Below are 19,751 nucleotides of genomic sequence, written 5' to 3'. Positions count from 1 at the left end.
CGATAACCTCTCATACGTAACATTGCTCGTCTACTTCCCTTTCTCGGTGGTGATGGAGACTCCGATGACTCAGGAGACAGGACAGCAGACGAGGAGGACGAGAGAAGAGGGCTGGGAGAACGTGGCGGGCTTGCGGTGGTGTGGCGTGGCGTAGTGGACAATGGCGGTGCACTGCTGTCTCCGCTCCTCTTCCTTTTCTCTCCCTTTCCATATTCGAGGCCCCTTTTCACCGGGGCCTTCCCTGTAGAGGTGCTGGGCACAGTCACAGTTTCCTCGGGCACAGAAATCATCACTTCAGGGGCTGAATCAGCACTTGATTGTGTCTCTGATTCAGCCAGGCTAGACAAAACACCCACGTCACTGCCGTAGTCCATAGAGGCTTTCAACAGTTCAGATGCTATGGCCGAGTCACTTAGCCCCTTGGTAGTCACTTGTAAAGTTTTGAAGGGCGTAGAGGTAACAAAACCCTTTTTCGGAGGGCTAGAAGGCACGGAACTAGAAGAGCTAGAGCCTGACATGGTGTCACCGTGGCAGATTTGCGTGGACTGACGCTAATCTGGGGCAAACCGCGCGAAAAAATGACAGTGTGACAACTGGGGAAACAAGCGTTTCCCAATAGCAAAAAGTGCTTGCGAGATGACGGCGCAGATTGACACGTATCAGCCATCCGCGCGTTGCCATATCGCACGACGAGGGAGGGCCGCGCATCGGTGCGTCCGTGGGTAAAAAAAATGAGACTTGGCAACAACCGAGGTCAGTAGTACAAAGGTCAAGTGTGCTAAAAGTAGCTCACGGGTGGCGGGACTGAGAGACAATACCAGCTTGAGCCTGCTTGCCCGCGGTTATTCAAAATTAACTCAAATCACAAACGCGACGACCCGCCGTCTTGCCCTTTGGGCCGACCGTCGCAAAAGCGACGAACCGCGTTTTAGGGGTTAAGCAGTGGTTGCCATCCAGACAGAGGCCGGTCGCCGCCCGCTCTGTGCAGTGGCCGTCCGCACTCCGTCAAGGCAACGACTGGACTACGGCGGCCGCCGTCCACAAGCCTCCTGTCCAGGGTGGTGGTTGAAGTCTGGCCGCCGTCCAGCCAGCGATTGGTCGAGCGACAGGTGGTGGGCTGGACCGAGACCAGCCGCTGGCCAATCTGCAGCCGGTGTCGGTTTAGTGGCGGCCTAGAGGTCGCAGTCTAAACTGCAACAGGGCACGGACCAGCCGCCATTTGTCGGTGGCCTACCGATGACCGGCTGGTCACCCGTCGGTGTCTTGACCTGTGTGTACCTGGCCATGGTCGCCGTTCGGCCGCCCACTGGACGGATGCTGGACGGACACTGGACGACCACCAGTAGCCGATCAGTGGCACAACTGCTCGGAGACCTCCGTGGTCAGGGACTGGTTTCACGATTATCAGGTTTGTGACAAGTCGTACTTGCAGCGTGACTGGGGCATTACACTTGTATTACTTTCTTTCTCTATGTTCAACAATTCTTTAAAGTGTTCTCTCCATCTGCTCACTTTTTCTCCCTTCTCTACTAGTAATCTACCATTTTTATCTTTCACTCCCCTACTAACTTCTCTGGCATCCTGTCTAACTCTCTTTACCTCTTTCCAGAACATTTTCTTACATTCCCTCCACTTTACACTCAAATTCTTTCCAAATTCCTCATCCACTTTCTTCTTACTCTCTCTTACTAACCTTTTCACCTCTCTCTTCCTCTCTACATATAACTCACTCTTCTGTCTCTCAACTTTTTCCACACCCCCGTTTCTCATCCACTCATTATATGCTTTGTTCTTCTGTGCCACAGCCTCTCTCACCTCTTCATTCTACCATGCTGTTCCCTGCACCCCCTTTTGTCATCTCTTCACCCCACACACCACCTCACATGCTGCACAGATTTCTTCTGTGAATATCTTGCACACACCTTCCACATCCCCCATCTGTTCCAATCCATATTTACCCAATCGCTCCTCCACTTCCCTCTTACATTCTGTCTTTTTTCCATCCTCTTGCAACCCTTCCACTCTCCTTGCATGAACTACTTCCTCCTGTCCTTCCCTTCTTCTATTTCTCCATTTCCTTTGGACCTTGAATTTGACCACCACCAAGTGGTGTTCAGAAAGTCCACTCCCCCAACCTCTAAATGCTCTTACATCCATTACACACATTCTCAACCTCTCATCCACACACACATAATCAATCATTGCCATCCGTTCATTCAGTTCACCACCCACCCTTCCCATCACTCGCAACATATACCTATGCATCATTTTGTGCCTGATGAGGGTATTGGCTATCACCAACCCCCTCCCGGCACAAATGTCCACTAAAGCACTGCTATTCTTATCCATCTCTGCAGGCTCACCCCACTCACCAACTGCTCCATCCACCTTTATATTCCCTACTTTTCCAGTCATATCTCCAATCAAAACACTCTCTCAATGACTTTTCCATGCACGCTTCCACATTTGTCCAGAACTATTCTCTCACTCTGCTCTAAAGACGAGAATTTCATAAACTTTCTCAACAGTACACAGCAGCGACTAATCATTCATGAATGCTGAACTGTTGACATTGCTGGCCTCTGAGAAAGTGTTCTTACCCCAATCAATATCAATTAAACTAATGAAGACAGATTCTTGCTGCTGCTAACTCCAGGCTGGTGCGGACGGATTTATAATTTAAAATGAAAGAACTGGCTTAACTACCTGTCGTGATTAATATCAAGGAAAGTTTGTGCAAACTGGGAGTAAGCAAATTAAATAGGAACAACATGGAGAAATCAAACATGATTATTACATTTAATCGAGCTCAAAGAAAAGAACAGTAAATTTATTAATTAAACAAAATCAATTCTTACATTATGAGATAGCTTAAATCACTAGTCATTCACTCAAATCAGACAAACTAGCTAATACTCCTAAGTCTAGAAAAACACAGAAAGAAAATACTGGACAGTGAAGAAAACAGAGACACAGCCGTGAAGAGACTAGGTGACCGCTTCCCAGTGGCCACTGCAATACACATGTGACGTCTACTTCCTGTCTATCATAACTCGGTGAAGAGATACTGAAGATGTAGAGCTGCAGGGAAGAACTAGGCAGTCATGCCACTGAGACACACCACTGGCATGAGGGTAACCTCCGGTAATGCTGCTTCCTTACACTGCTCTCGATGTCCATCATTCATGGTGGCTGGGCACTAACTGACTAAGTTTTTCATGCCCGGCACAATGTAATACATGATGACCGGAAACTGGCGTTGCCTAGCTTAACGGCTACAGAGGCAAGGCGGAGGGACGATAAATACACAAAAAATATCACTCAGTGAAACACTCCTGTCTCTACATAAGGACAGTCACTCATGATACAATGATGGATGTTTTGATAAAAACTGTTTCAAATCTGAGTGCAAACGCAAGCGGTTAACTGACTGAGCGAAGTTCTATGGAGTTTCACTACTGTTTATGATTTCCCACAATACAGTAATAATATAACGTCAAGAATTTCCACAACAACACAATCTCGTGAATTCATGACAAGGTGTATTAAATGTAGTTCCAGTTTATGAAAAATTCTACTTACAATCAGTTTCTCGGAATGTAACCCGATCGTATGTAGGGGACCACCTGTATATATAAACTGGCCGCCAACAATTATGTAAAGTATCAACGCCTGACTATAAACTTAGCCCATATTTTCATCCTTTTGTGGGCTATTTTATGTAACTATATGGAAAAATATGATAATACATTGGTATTTCTTGCTTTCCATGGCACTTCCTCATGGTTAGCATCATAGTGTTAATGTACTGTTACAAGTGGGCATTCAAGATGGAGACAAAACAATTTTAGACCAGTTAGTGGAACACAGTATAGTGGTGTCCCCTGAATTAAGCCATACTAGTTCCTCACTGCTGGCATCCACAGCACTGGCATGCTCTTTGTGCTGGCATCACATGTGATAACTGACTGATTGACTAATTACAACACAGGCACTCCTTATTACAAATGGAGCTAGGTTCTTCAATATTGCAAATTTTTTTACAAACAACTCTTTCTGTAAACCGGGAAAAACTATCAAATCAATTTCACAGGTGCAAAGAGAACTTTCGTAGACCATTTTTTCCTATTAAAAAAAAAAAAAAAAAAAAAAAAAAAAAAAAAGACTGCCTTTGTCTGATCCTGGCGGCAAAATGTCAGAGGTCATTGCTGCCATATAACAATACCTGACTTAAAAGATAAAAATATCAACTCCATACATCAAATACACATATAAAAACACTTAGGGTAAATTCTCAATATCATAACTGATAACTCTCAAAGAACTGTTATACAGACTGCACAGCCAGTGACATTTCTGTACCTGGCAATCATACAGGTGCCACTCAGTTTTGCTGGATCACTAGACAGTTAAATAATGCAAATGGAATTCTCAACAAAAACAACACATAAACCAGAAAGCACTCAGAGAGTACATACCTCTGCCAATGCCATCCATCCATCATCAAATCCTGTGTTGCCCCATGAGGAGCATAGAAGCCAGGGGCCGGCAAGTTCATCCTGACATTTAAGATGAGAATGACCAGACTCTCTCATCCCTAAGTGGCATTACGTGAGCAATAAACCTCAACCACCCCTTCAATATAAGCCTGAACAGGCTCAATCCCACTGCCATTAAAAAGGATCCGGATCCACTCCACAAATTTAATAAATTCTTTCTCAGTCCATGACTTATCTTTCCACAAACTCTCATTGAGAACTTTTGGAGATATCGTGTGGGATAATCCGGATCTGCCCCAAAATGTGATAATTTTTTCCTTAACCTATGGCCCACCCTTCCACAAAATTTAATTAAAATCCATTCATACCTTTTTGAGCAATCCCAGCTATGGATCTGCTCAAAAATTTAATTGATGCTTTCTTGGTCCATGACCCACCTTTCCACAAAATTTCATTGAAATTCATTAAGAACTTTTGGAAATATTGTGCAGGATACTCTGGATCTGGCCTAAGCTTTAATAATATTTTCCCTGACCAATGGCTTACCCTTTCACAAAATTTCATCAAAATCCATTCATGACTTTTTGAGTAATCTTGCTAACAGACAAACAGACAAAGCAACGTGGGGTAAAACATAACCTCCTTGTTGAAGATACATACAGCATCATCATCATCATCGTCTAATCCTATGTTACCCCATGAGGAGTGTACTGTAGGTGCCCAAGGCTAGGCAAATTGGTCCTGAAATTTAAGTGGCATTAAGTGACCAATAAATCCCAACCATCCCTTAGATATAAATCTTCACCACCTCAATCTGACTGGAGCGACTTACTACCCACAGACCACCTGGTGCCATAATTTGGTTATATGGTTACGACCCAGCATAGTCAATGGTTTCCTGGTGGACAGGAAACCATCTGGCTTGTCAATACTCTATTATTCTGGCTACAAGGCAGAAATCTTTATTTACTAGTAGTAATGACCTTCAGACCTTCCATGAATTACTACTGTACCAAACCTGCAGAAAAATACGAGACATTGGATTAAAAAAGGGCAGATTCTTAAATCTACAATGAACAAAGGCATATTTAATACAATTGCACTGCACACCTGAGGCTTAACAAGGTAGTCTCCACGGACAGCCTGCCGCAGGTCCAGGCACTGACCGATGCTGATGGCATCCACTGTTGAGAGGGTCAGAGCAGGGGACGGTAATGATGACACACTGGCTGTGTCCTGTGGGGGGGGTGGAGAGTGAATTACAATTGCAAGCATGGCCGAGGTCTTTCAAGAAGGGAAAAAAAAAAAAAAAAAAAAAGCTTATTTACATATGGTACTAACTCACATTTATCATCCACCTTCTTCTTGATCTATGCTCACATATGCCCTTTTGACCATCCTACTTACATCTCTTCTGTCTATGTGGCCATTCCATCTAAGCACACTCTTATATCTTCTGATCAACAGACTTCTTTAACCCTTTCACATTGGGTGGCACGTCGACGTGCCACCATGGCAATGACTGTAGACATCGGGTGGCATGTATATGTGTTCTAAACTTTTTATATTTGCGCACCAGTACTGGGAGCCCAAATGTGGTTCAGTATCAGAAGGTAGCTAGACTGAGAAGTTGTCACCGCGGGGGGACCATTTTATGGTCTATTATTTTCGTCATGTAAAAGAAGTATGACGAGGCATGTGGTAACAGATGTTTTGCTGCCACGGCAGCTTACTTGGATCTGATGGAAGCGATGTCTGATGACTCTGATGATGTTGTCAGGTGAAAGCTAGAGTGAAAATGAATGTGCTAAAAAAAAAAAAAAAAAAAAAAAAAAAAAAAAAAACAGGTTTGAGTTTATCATTATACCAAATGGCATACATCTGGCAGTGGAGGAACTCCAACACCACAGGTCTTGATAGATCACTACACAGGTAATTATTATTTTTTTTACATTATGTTGGACATCATTTTACTCAAGAAATTACAGCCTACTTTTTGGTGTGGAACAGTTTAACAAAACAATTACCTTTATACAGTATATCTCAAAACCCCCATGTGTGGGACATCCAGCCGCCCAAAAACACCCAAAGTGAAAGGGTTAAACCACATTTATGATAAATACTGTAGCTGCATTTGGTATCCTATTCAACCTACTTGTATACAGCCAACACACATTTATTGGCCCAGTACCAATCTCACTTCTATTGTTATTGCTTTTGATTTTTTTATATTAATGCCATTTTTAAGTCTAGTACCATTTGAAAGTCTCAAACCCATGCCTATAACTATGCTTATTTCCTTGAGCCATTCTCCTCTCTAGTTCTTTCACACATTTACATCAGCTTTTTATTGCTGCATCTATACATTTCAATTCTTCCACTTCCAGTCTCTTTCCATTCACTAACAGAGTACTCTGTGAGTCTTCTCTCTAAACAATCAATCTCTGGTGCTGTATGCAGCTCAATATCACTTTCCTGGTGGAAAAAAAAAAAAAAAAAAAAACTTCCAAGAAGTACCATGTATTTTCTTCTGAAAACCTTTTACTTCAATCTATATGATACAGGACTGCTTCACCTCAAACTACTAGTGGGATCAAAACTGAAATAATAGTACAGGTAAAATACTGCCCCAGCTTTGCACAGTGACTCTATCTAATCAGATATTGTTAACCACAATAACAAAGCCAGTATGGATGAGGACAATGGAAATATAATGATATACCAGCACTTCCATCATCATCATCATCATCACTCTTGTGTTTTTTCCCCCACCTAAGGATAGGGTGAGGTAGAATAAATAGAACATTGAAAGGGAGATTTATCAACAGCATCCCCAGTGAAATCAGTCAGACACTCATTCACAAATCATTCAGGGTCCTGGAATCCTGCCTCATCTCACAGGCCTTACCATCAGCCCATATATATATTTTTTTCTTTACAAATACATGCACCTGCAAGACAGCCAGTTTGATGGCTATGGGGTATTAAATCATTTTCAAGTGCTTCTTAGTACATACTAGACTTCCTCAAACTAATTCAGTCCCTGTCAGTTCCCTAGCCTCATCAATTTCCATACTTAGTTTTCTCACACACTCATTTACAATATCCATCCACCTTATTCTTTGCCTACCACATCTCCCACTTTCAAGCTCACATTAGGCCTAAATCATTTCACTAACCTACAGTATATACATTCATTCACTTCACATGACTTTGTCATTTGAGCATACTCTCTTCTGCCTTATTATCAAAGACTTCATTACTCCACATCTTTCATAAAACATATCTTCTCTCTCTTATCTTTCTCACTCTATGCACTCCACACATATTTTTCAATAATTTCATTTCCACCAGTGTTAGCTTTCACTTTTATGCCAAACTAAAAGCCTCACATCCACACTTTAATGTGGGCACCATCAGGCAAAAGTCTCTTGCAGCCACCACATTCAGACCTCAGTTTCACTGAGGCCTTTTCATAGAACCATGAATCTCCCTACTCTCTGCCAATTTACCTTCCACTTCCGATGAACATACAGCTACTGGTACCCTTCTTTCTATAATGGTATTGGAATGAAGTACTAACTCCTTTAGTAATTCAAGTCTGTCTCCATTCATCACCACATACCACTGAGAGTTACTCTCTCTCTCTCAACAATCATCAGAGCTGTATGAATAATGTCTGTTAATTGTATTAAAAAAAAAAAAAAGTACTTACATCATCAGTGCTCTGTCTATTTTTCCGTCGTCTTCTTGGTGGGGCTACTGGTATGGGAGGAGGTGGAGGAGGTACTGCATGGGTGGGAGGCACATGAGCAACTTGGGGTACGGGAGTGGGGCGAGGACTAGTGACCTCAGCGTCTCTTACAGAATTTATGGAAATGAAACCAGCACCAGGCAAACCACTTCTGTCACCAGGACAGCCTAGGGGATCGGGGGCAAGTGCATAAACTGCTGGAGAAGGCTCTGGGTGATGAGAGTCCTGTTCTGGGTGTTCAATTGAAGGAAGGACCTCTGGGGAGATCTGTAGTGGCGACAGGCCTGGCATGGGGAGAGATGTGTCCTGGGGAGGGCGGGGAAGGCTGTTGGATTTGTCACTGCCGGAGCTACTCTTTGTGCTTGCCACCAGGTCTGGTTCTGGTGACATGGTCACCCCAGCCACCTCACCTGAGTGTCATCATATATATCAAACATTATACTTAGAAGCATTGGCCTGTAGTATGTAGCTGAATGCAAAATGATATTCACTTAAAACATGACAGTACAGGCTTAACTGAATACAACAGCAATGCTTTAAAGATCAGCAGAGAACACACACATGATAAGGAAACAAATGAAAGGAATACCTGTACAACTGTCCACAGCAAGTATCTACCGGCATATATCAATGGCCACTTTTGAGAGATTTATAAATGATACTCCCACCTTACAGTATTTTGTCAGTAGGTAACACTCCTACATTATATCTTTAAAAATTCACACAGTTCATAGTTAAAGGCATTTTCAATTTGTGAGGATGTACTGTGTTGCTAAAGAAATTTCTCCCACTTCTGTCTACAGCACAACTGAGAAGAAATCTATTTTGTGAGTGTGGAAAGCCCCATTATAGTACCTACTATACTACAGCACAATTGTTATAACCTGATGAAGATCCCTAACCCTTTTCAGCACAGTTGTTGACCAGGTGTAGTCTGGGTGGAGAATTGATTTGATGGTAACTAAGGAGACTCAGTTCTCTTAAGGCTTATCAAAATTCATGCATGCCCAAACCAGTATTCAAGATGTGTGAGTAGCCAAGTTTTATCATGTTAAAACAAACTAGATATAGTAACTCAATATCAGGGAGACTCACCTGGATGCATCAGTGACCCAGCAGGTATTAACTCCTTTGATGGCTCTGACTGTGAGGACTCTACTGACTTTGTCTCTGAGTGCGAACCAGTGTCTTGACTTTGCCCACTCTCTTGTATAGTGAGGGTGTCCATCCCAGCCAGTATCTTCCCTACCTACATAACAAGTATATGGTACAATATGTACTTGGGGCAAATCTAGAACCTGAGTCATGATATGCTCAAAAATTAATATAATATATATATATATATATATATATATATATATATATATATTTATATATATATATATATATATATTTATATTATCTATCTATCTATCTATATATATATATATATATTTATTATCTATCTATCTATCTATCTATATATATATATATATATATATATATATATATACACATACAATATACACACACACACACACACACACACACACATACATAGTGCGGTATATATTTATATATATACTGAATATATATATATATATACTGTATATATATATATATATATATATATATATATATATATATATGCTGATATCCACAAGGAAATGGAAACATAACATATCCCGAGCGCTTATGTATATTCACAACGTCAGGAGAGAGCAAAGTGAAGGAGCTGGAGTACACCTGACATTTGTATACAGAATGAAGGAGGGGAAAGTCCCAAGGGAGCTTACTAAGATGCTGACAAATACTAGTGTTCTAAACTTACATCCCTATTTCTAGTTAAATAAATACAGTAACAAAATAAGTAATATTACATACATGTGAGAGAGGGGGGTGTGAGTTGGGAGTAGGGGAGTGAAATGGTGGGGGACAGGGCGACATGGAGGCGATTTGTTTGTGGCCACCCCGAACGGGATTGAGGCGTCTGGCAATAGATAGATAGATAGACATACATAAAACATAATTCTTTATATACAAACTTGTGGATAACAATGAATTATATACCATACAGTAAGCATAACTGAGGAGTGTTCTAGCATTAAGTTCTTAACCCATGGATTGCGCAATTACCCATTTTTATCCCACCCCGCAGTGTGCAAAAAACGAAGGAAACAAAGTTTTTTTTTTTTTAGATTTTGTTATTATAAACTTCAAGATAAACATCCACAGCATCATCTGGTGAAAAAAAAAAAAAATCTCTATCTCTCCGTCTTTGTGTAGGGCCATGCGTAAGTTTACGTACGGGAGTAGTGAAAAAAAAAAAAAAATTCATGTTTATTATAAACTTGAAGATAAACATCCAGGGCATCATCTGGTGAAAAGAAAAAATCTCTCTCTCCATCTTTGCATAGTGCCATGCGTAAATTTGTGTAGGGGTCGAGTTGTTTACTGTGATGCACGGTCAGCACAGCCTGAGCTGTGGCTCACAACGCAACACTACCCAGCCTGAGCTGTGGCTCGCAATCCACAGGTTAGAGGATTATTAGGGTGTGGGGAGGGGATTATCAAGAATGGGCCTATTGACCTAGCCAGATTTCTCTCTCGCTCTCTCTCATTATTTTGCAAATTAATCAGAGTCATATTTAATCGACAACTGCACATATAAATAATATCATTAAACATATGCATGTGTATTATAGGTATATGATTCATATATATATATATATATAAAACTACTTACATAAATACTTACCCAGCCGTATACTGTACATGTACGTGAACCCAGCTACATACATACCTACATTAGTACAGTAGGCTCGCCCCGTGCGCGACATCACAGTGTGCGAATCGCATTGTGCGCGAGTGACCAAAAATCATAACGAAAAACCTTGAATGCGCGAGTTTACCCCACAAAACACGAGGTAGAGGCAAGAAGTGGCTTAAAAATGCCATTTTCCATCAGTACGCGACCCCCCACACACACAACGCGCCAATAGTGACCTAGAGGCTCATGGGGAAGGTGCTCAAAAGGAGTCTACAGTAAGATATCGCCAATTACAGCTTCAATAATAACGTTTTCGGCAATAACAGTAAGTTAGAATAGATACCCAGTTTCTATAATAATGATGTATATTTCATGAATACCAAGTTGTTACACTGCCAATACGTCCATAACAAGATGAGGAATGAAACAAACAAGCAAGAAGAGATGAAGAAAATTGCCGAAAATGTAAGCAGTAGCGAGGAGGAGAGGGAGGATCCTCCCCTCACCACCTCCCCTGACTCGCCCACCGCCGTCCTCCACTGCCCCACCTGACTCACCAGCTGCCTCCCTCTCCACCTTCACAGCCCCACCTGACTCACCTGCTTCACCTGGCATACCTGCAACCCCTACCATAATGACTGTTGCTGCATTCTGGAAGAAATGTAACATCCAACAGGCCGTAAATTTCTTCGTCAAAGCCTGGAATAATACAACATTGGCAACCGTTAAACAAGCGTGGTGCGGCCAGGGTGGTGGCAGGTGCACTGTAAGTGCGTTGCCGTGCCTCAGAACTCTTGTTGTTTAAATCCATCAGGCCTGTTGTCTACTGCTGTTAAGGTGACTGCCCATATTATTGTTATTGCAGCTATATCTGTAGCAAAATGTCTGAAAAATTTGACCTTTTTTATGTCTCTAAGGGCCAAAAAATGTCCAGGTATTAGGGGGTACCGCCCATATGTAATTTTTCCCATAAGATTATGTATTCTCAATGCATGAATTCCCAGCGCGCGAGGTCGTGGACCGCCCAATCTCTTGCGCACTGTGCGAGCCTACTGTATATACAAACGTATATATGAGCACATAGACAAAAAATAAATTATCAATTATACGTTCAGTGTAATCCATTCTTCACAACCAGAAATGCACATGCATACATACCCTTACACAAATCCCACTGGGTACAGGTGTGTGCTTTGTATAATAAGGGGAGAGAAAAAAAATACAAACAAGATTAAACAAAGTGATCTTAACTAGGCTACATATTTTCCCTGTGATGAAGTTATTTAACTTGTACACTCCATCGCTCAGGTTCATATTATCGGACTCTGTTCTTGATTACACTGGATTCAATGATGTTCCTGTTAACAGCAGATTTGCAAGACAAAACTGAAGAGGCATTATCCCAATCTACGCAGTGATTTTCATCTCTCCTATGCACAAATAAGGTACTGGATGTTTGTCCTGTCTTAACACTATACTTATGTTGTTTGATTCTTGCATTAAGTTCTTTTCCTGTCTGGCCTACATAAAACTTGTTGCACTCTTTACATGGTATTTTGTAAATGGAGCCACTTGAATTATCAGATGAGATCGTAATCAACCTTTTCTTCACTGTACAAGAATGACAACACTACTTTTACATTCAACCTCGGCATACATTGTGCTTACTTTTCCTTGAGGATATCATCACACCTATGAATCACATGTTATTAAGTGATTTAATTGTGTGTGTGTATATATATATATATATATATATATATATATATATATATATATATATTATATATATATATACACAGTAATACTGTACCTCGATATATGATACCCCTAGATGCGATACCCCGGCTTAACATGGAGAGTAGAAATTGCACCATATCCCTTCTAACTATGGCCAAATCCCGGTTTAACGATGGGTTTTTATTTTTCTTATTGATTTGTTGATATTTTAGACTAAAACTGTGTGTTTAAGTTGATTTATAAACTGCTTTTAGCCTTCCATTAATGTGTTTTAGCCACAGGTGGAAGGAATTTGAGTGTAAAGTGTAAAGTGGAGGGACTGTAAGAAAATGTTCTGGAGAGAAGTGAAAAGAGTAAGACAGGGTGGAAATGAAGTTAGCAGGGGAGTGAAAGATAAAAATGGTAGATTACTAGTGGAGAAGGGAGAAAAAGTGAGCAGATGGAGAGAACACTTTAAGGAATTGTTGAACGTAGAGGATGGAAGTAATGCGAGTATAAGTGGCTGGGGAATGGCTGGGAGAAGGAGGGAGGTGAGAAGACAGGAAGAAATTAGTAGGATAGAAGTTGTGGAAGCAATGAAGAAAGTTAAATCGGGGAAAGCCCCAGGAATTGATGGAGTGTGTGGTGAAATGCTGAAGCATGGGGGAGAGATAGTAGTAGAATGGATGTGGAAGATGTGCAGATTGGCTTGGGAGGAAGGTAGAGTCCCGGAGGATTGGAAGTCAGGTATAATTATTCCCTTGTACAAAGGAAAAGGGGAAAAAGAAGTGTGTGGTAACCATAGGGGCATTTGTCTTCTTAGTATAATAGGAAAAGTGTATGGTAGGATACTTATAGACAGAGTAAGAGAAAGAACAGAGAAATTAGTTGGAGAAGAACAGGGAGGCTTTAGGAAGGGAAGAGGTTGTGTAGATCAGATATTCATTCTTAGATCTTTAGTGGAAAAGTTTCTAGAGAAGGGAAAGAAGTTGTATGCGGCTTTCATGGATTTGGAGAAAGCATATGACAGGGTGGATAGACAAGGATTGTGGAAAGTGTTAAGAATATATGGAGTAGATGGGAAGTTGTTGAATGCTGTGAAGAGTATGTACGATAATGCAAAGGCTGCAGTGCGTGTGGATGGTGAACTAAGAGAATTTTTCTCTTTGAAAGTTGGTTTGAAACAGGGATGTGTTATGTCGACATGGTTGTTCAATCTGTACATGGATGGGGTAATAAAAAAGAGGTACAAGGTAGGGTAGTGGATGTTGGAGTGGCCCTGGTGAGAGAGGATAGTGTTTGGAAACTCCCTGTACTGTTGTTTGCAGATGATACTGTGTTGTTGAGTGAAGACGAAGGGGAGCTGCAAGGCTTGGTGGATGAGTTTGAGAGAGTGTGTAAGAAACGGAACCTAAAGGTGAATGTAGGGAAGAGTAAAGTGATGGTCTTTGAGAGAGGTGAAGTCAGTGAATGTACAGCGAGGTTGGATGGTGAGGAATTGGAAAATGTGAGTACGTTTAAGTATTTGGGTAGTGTGATGAGTAAGGATGGAGGTTTGGAGGGTGAAGTGCTTGAAAAGGGTACAGCAGGGAAGAAAGGTTGATGGTTCCTTGAGAAAGCAGTGATAGGAAACAGGGAAGTGAGCATGGAAGTAAAAAAGTTACTACATGACAGTATTGTGATACCAACTCTAACGTACGGAAGTGAAGCTTGGACATTGTTGGAAGGACACAAGTCAAGAGTGAGAGCAGTGGAAATGAGTTATTTAAGAGGAGCCTGTGGAGTCACGTGGAGAGACAGGCTGACGAATGAGGATATAAAGGAACGTTGTGGTGTGGATGTGGATGTGATAGGAAGCGTTGTGAGGAACACACTGAGGTGGTTTGGCCATGTGGAGAGGATGGAGGGTGAAAGACTGACAAAGAGAGTGTATGTGAGTGAGGTGGAGGGTGGAAGAGGGAGGGGGAGACTGAGGATGAGATGGAGGGATGGGGTGGAGAGGTATATGAGAGAGGGGGGTGTGAGTTGGGAGCAGGGCAGTGAAATGGCGGGGGACAGGGCGACTTGGAGGCGATTTGTTTGTGGCCACCCCAAACGGGATTGAGGCGTCAGGCAATAGATAGATAGATAGATAGCCACAGGTGGGGTGAACATTGTCAATTTGGGGCACAGTTTACTAAGCTTGATTTTTTCCAGACTTATATTTGACGATATTCAGATTATATTTGTTGGTTTACGTGAGTCATTTACAGGTGCTAGGCTTAGGTTAGCTTCCTTGACAGCTGTTAGGCCATTTTGATTGCCTTTAAACCTGTTTTGGGGCTCAACCAGGTGGGTTTTGGACTTGGTTTGGGGGGTAACCCATGGCTAGTAAACGGTCCACATTGAAATACATGTTAAATGTACCCTGATATGCAATACCCCACCTAACGATGGGGTTTTACCTAACCAAATACAGTAGATCGTTTTTAACCAGGGTATGCCTGTGTCTGTATATATTTATATATATACATATATACATATATATATATATATATATATATATATATATATATACATAAACAGTATATATATACAGCTATCGCAAACTGACTTAGGACCTCCCCGCACAAGGTATTAAAAAACACAGAAATCAAAGTATATCACAATGTTTGTTCAGGAAATGTCATTCATTAATATGAAATCATGTCTCCCTTGTTTTTCAGGACCAGTTGGATGCATTTTGGCATGGAATCACTTAGATCTCTAAAGTAAGCTAAGGACATTTCTTTGCACCAAACATTTGTCAGTTCAGTCTTGAATTTTTTTTTTTTTTTTTTTTTTTTTTTTTTTAATGTCCAACTCTGGTCAAAGGCTTCACAGCCTGCTCCAAGGCCCAGTAGTCCTCCTACATACCATACACTTCTACATGTCACCACTTCAGCACTAACACGCACCGTCCATACTGAATACATGTTAGGGATGTCCCATACAGAACTGGTGTACTGGTATTAGGAGGGGTATTTTTACGACATGTCAGCGGGATTCTAGTAGATAAGTAAAGTGTGCTTTTACTAAATTCAAATCCTTAAACTGTTCCCTGCCCCAGAGGGGATTTGAACCTGGGTCCGCTGGGACTGCAGGCCACCTCTCTACTGACACTCAGAATGGGTGTCTTCTTCTTTGCCATGATTTTCTTCATCTTTGCCCAGCAGTTTTCTATGGGCTTTAGATTCGGACTGTTGCCAGGCCAGTTGAGGACCTCAATCCGATTATCTTGAAGCCATTTTGTCACCTTTCTTGACTTGTGGAGCTGAATCGTGCATGAAAAATTCACACGCATGAATAGCAAAAAAGATTAACAAATGATCTTGCAGAACTTGAATGTACCGGCCACCATTCATCATCAAGTTCTTAGGAAGAAAGTAGAGGCCTCCCCTTTCCATTTCACCTGAGAAACACCCCCATACCATTATTGATTGTGGGTGCTTAACAGTTGGCACCCTGTACAGAAGGCTCTCGATCTTCGATTGGTTTTGGGACCGAAAAAAACAATCGAAATGCGATTAATCGAAGTGCAAATTGATAAACTTATGGAAAAAAAATAAATGGGACCGGCATGTCGCCGACAAACCTACATCAACTTTTACATATACACTTATACCCACCCAAAATCTTAACACAGCCATATATTTGCTCATATTTAGTACATATTTACTTACTATTAGCAATAAACAAGAAATACAGGCTGCACACACTTTAATATAGAAAGAATGAATCTCATTTGGTGAGTGTTGGGTTCCAAGACAATTCACCGTCAAAACATGGACGATTCCCCGTCAGGACAATATGCACCCTGGACGATTCCCCGTCATTCTATAAATATACATATTATTAATTAATCAATACTTTAATAACTATATTTCAGGGGGATCCATCAGAGTCTATGTTCAATAGCGTAGGCTCTGGATATTACAGTATTTATTAGTTGCACCTTTAGGCAATAATTAACTTGTCGCTGTAGTCGCCTTTGAATTATATTCTAGCATCACTAATAGCTGTCTTCATTCATGTCGGCAAACTGTCTTGCTATTGTTATTATGGCAAATGGACTTGACAGCAAATTGTCCTGACCGGTTCCGAGGCGGTGGTTGAGTCACTGTTGCCAGCCACCACTGCCACCCTCGCTGCCATCACTCGCGCTCACCCCAACCCCGCTTGAGTGAACACCTGCTTCCTTATCCTTGTCCCAATCACCATGGCCATTGCTGTTGATGCTTTCACTGCTTCCATCATCACAAAAAAGATTTCAAATGTTTGAATGAGGACATGCTTCACCAAGTGGCAGGTAGGTGCCACGACAGATGAACATATGGACTTCGACTTGCGCTCGCAACCTGGCTTGAGCGATCAAAGCAAGACTTGTGAAATCGAAGCACGAATTTTGGATGAGCAGGCGAGTCTGATCGAAGTACAAAATATCGAAATAACATAACTCGAAGATCGAGAACCTACTGTAAGCAGGGTCATATCGACTACAGGAGGCAGGGCGACGAACCTTAGAAGAACGCACCTGGAACACTTGAAATGTGCTTTCATCGGAAAACATAAATTTTCTCCACTCATCCTATGTCCAATGTGCATACTTCTTGGCAAACTGAATGTGCTGCTTCTTCATGCAGTCAGTGAGAAGCGGTTTCTTGGCTGCAGCGTGGCTTGGCAAACCCAGCTCCTTCTGCAAGCGGTGTTGGATAGTTCGAACAGAGATGACTCGTAACAGCTGGGGATGCATTCTCTTCAATTCTGCTGCTGTCAGTCGAGGATTCTTGATTAGTTCCCTCTTCAGAACCATATCTGTACCTCCTGAAGTCATCCTCGTCTTTCCACCGCCATGCTTGTGCTCTGGTACGACATCAGGTGGCAGGCCGTGCGCTGCAGCGAGAATCTTCATGCCAGTCGACTTTGCGTGTCCGGTACGTTCACAAATCGTGTTGATTGGGACATTATCCTGCCTCCATGCAGTGATATGGACCCTCTCATCTCTTGAGCAGTACTTTCCAGACATGACATCTTGACTCTAGGAAAGTAACAAGGCAAACAGTAGTGCATACGAAAAAAGAGAGAGATGCAAGCTCGGAGTGATGGGACCATATACTCCCACTCTCGCTTCTGGGCAAGCACTGACGTCCTGAGTTTTTCACCACCTCCTGCTAACACCAGACAAGTTGCCAATTACTTCTGGCCCCCAAAATTCACTTGGTAGAGGTGGAAACACAAAGCAAAGACAGACAACTCTCTCAAAACAATTCTGTGTGCAGGTCCTAAGTCAATTTGCGGTGGGTGTATATAATATATACTGTATATATATATATATATATATATATATATATATATATATATATAATCATCTGGACCTACTTTCCCACCCAAGGGCAGGGTGAGGAGTAGCAATGCCCAGACAGCACAAACTTGCAATATCCAAACAGGCCACACTTCCATTCACTCATCATTCAAGACCCCAGAATCCTGGCTCAACCGGATACGCCAAAAACATTCACCACATTCTGCAGCTTCACACAAACGTATCCGATTGAGTCAATCCGGACGCTGCCATGCTCACAAGGGGTGCCAAAATCCCTGATCATGCACTTCTTGTCACACCATTCATCCAACAAGCTCGGTCTCTTGTCAGTTCCCCAGCCTCATTGACTTCCAAACCTCTCTTCCTCAAACACACATCCACCATATCCCTCCACATTCTCCTTGACCTACCTCGCCTCCTCTCTCCTTCAAAATCACTCAGGTATACCTTTTTCATCACTCTATTGTTATCTATTCTTTCCACATGACCATACCATCTCAGGATGCTCTCTTCGATTCTGGTGTCCACCGACTTCCTCACTCTACACCTTTCATGAATCGCATTATTTCGTATCCTATCCACCCTCTGTACCCCACACACATTCCTCAGCAGTCCCATCTCCACTGCTCTTATTCTTGACTTTTCATTTTCATGCCACACCATAGTTTCACATCCATACGTTAAAGTTGGCACTAACACTCCCTCATGTAAGCCTCATGCAGCTGCAACACTCAAGCCTCTGTTTCTTATCAAGGCCTTCATTGCACCAGCTACTTTTCTTCCTTCTGTCACTCTATTTTCAACTTCCTTTGCACATTTTCCTCACTTTTCTATCACTGTACCCAAGTATTTGAACTCTCTCAACAATTCCAGTCTCTCCATTCACTGTGACATCACACTGGGAGTCATCTTCTCTCTCAATAACCATCACTTTACTCTTCTCTAAATTTAATCTCAAGGCACGACACTCACAGACATCAGCAAAACTCTGCACCAGCCGACCAAGTTCTTGTCTGGTACTTGCAAGCAGTACTGCATCATCAGCATACAACAAATCAGAGATATTCCATCCATCAACATCCACTACCAAAGCCATGCCTCTCTCCATTACTCGTGTTTTTACTTCTCTCATCACCCCATCCATATATATATTGAACAACCATTGGGACATCACACAACCTTGTCGCATGCCCACACCGATCGTGAACCATTCATTTAGATGCCCATTAATCCTTAAACATGCTTCGCTACCATCAAAAAAAAACTCTTGACAGCACCTAGCAGCTTACCATCTACACCATACATGCGCAAAACTTTCCACAATCCCTCTCTGTCTACTTTGTCGTATGCTTTTTCCAGATCCATGAATGCCATAAACACCTTATGGTCCTTCTCACAAGCCTTCTCTGCTATCTGTCTCACTGCAAATACTTGATCCACAGATCCTCTGCCACTCCTGAAGCCACCCTATTCATCACTCACTAGGACTTCTGATATCTTTCCTACTTTCTCTATAATAATTCTTCCATATACCTTCCCTACCACATTCGATAAACTTATGTCACAATAATTCTTGCACTCACTTCCCTCACCTTTATTTTTGTACAGGGGTTCAAGCACAGCCTTTTTCCACTCTGCAGGCACAGTTTCACTCATCCATGCCTTCCTACAAATCTCCAACAAGCACTTCAT

At 41.9% G+C, this 19,751-nt stretch overlaps 1 protein-coding gene across 1 annotated transcript in view; it reads right to left on the bottom strand.

The window, feature by feature from the left end:
* Positions 1-19,751, bottom strand: part of LOC145411375 (uncharacterized) — a 102,316-nt gene that overhangs the window by 69,103 nt on the left and 13,462 nt on the right. The window contains exons 6-8 of the mRNA XM_080281406.1: positions 9,349-9,502; positions 8,215-8,663; positions 5,610-5,735 (exon numbers count right to left, since the gene is read on the bottom strand). Of these exons, the coding sequence (XP_080137532.1) occupies positions 5,610-5,735; positions 8,215-8,663; positions 9,349-9,502 (729 nt within the window). The remainder of the gene's footprint in view (positions 1-5,609; positions 5,736-8,214; positions 8,664-9,348; positions 9,503-19,751) is intronic.

This window comes from Coenobita brevimanus, chromosome 89, assembly GCF_032717465.1.
Source record: "Coenobita brevimanus isolate Jiangsu-jjx chromosome 89, ASM3271746v2, whole genome shotgun sequence".
Lineage (NCBI taxonomy): Eukaryota > Metazoa > Arthropoda > Malacostraca > Decapoda > Coenobitidae > Coenobita > Coenobita brevimanus.
The sequence above is the reverse complement of the archived record's forward strand: the minus strand, read 5'-3'. Positions and strand labels throughout refer to the sequence as shown.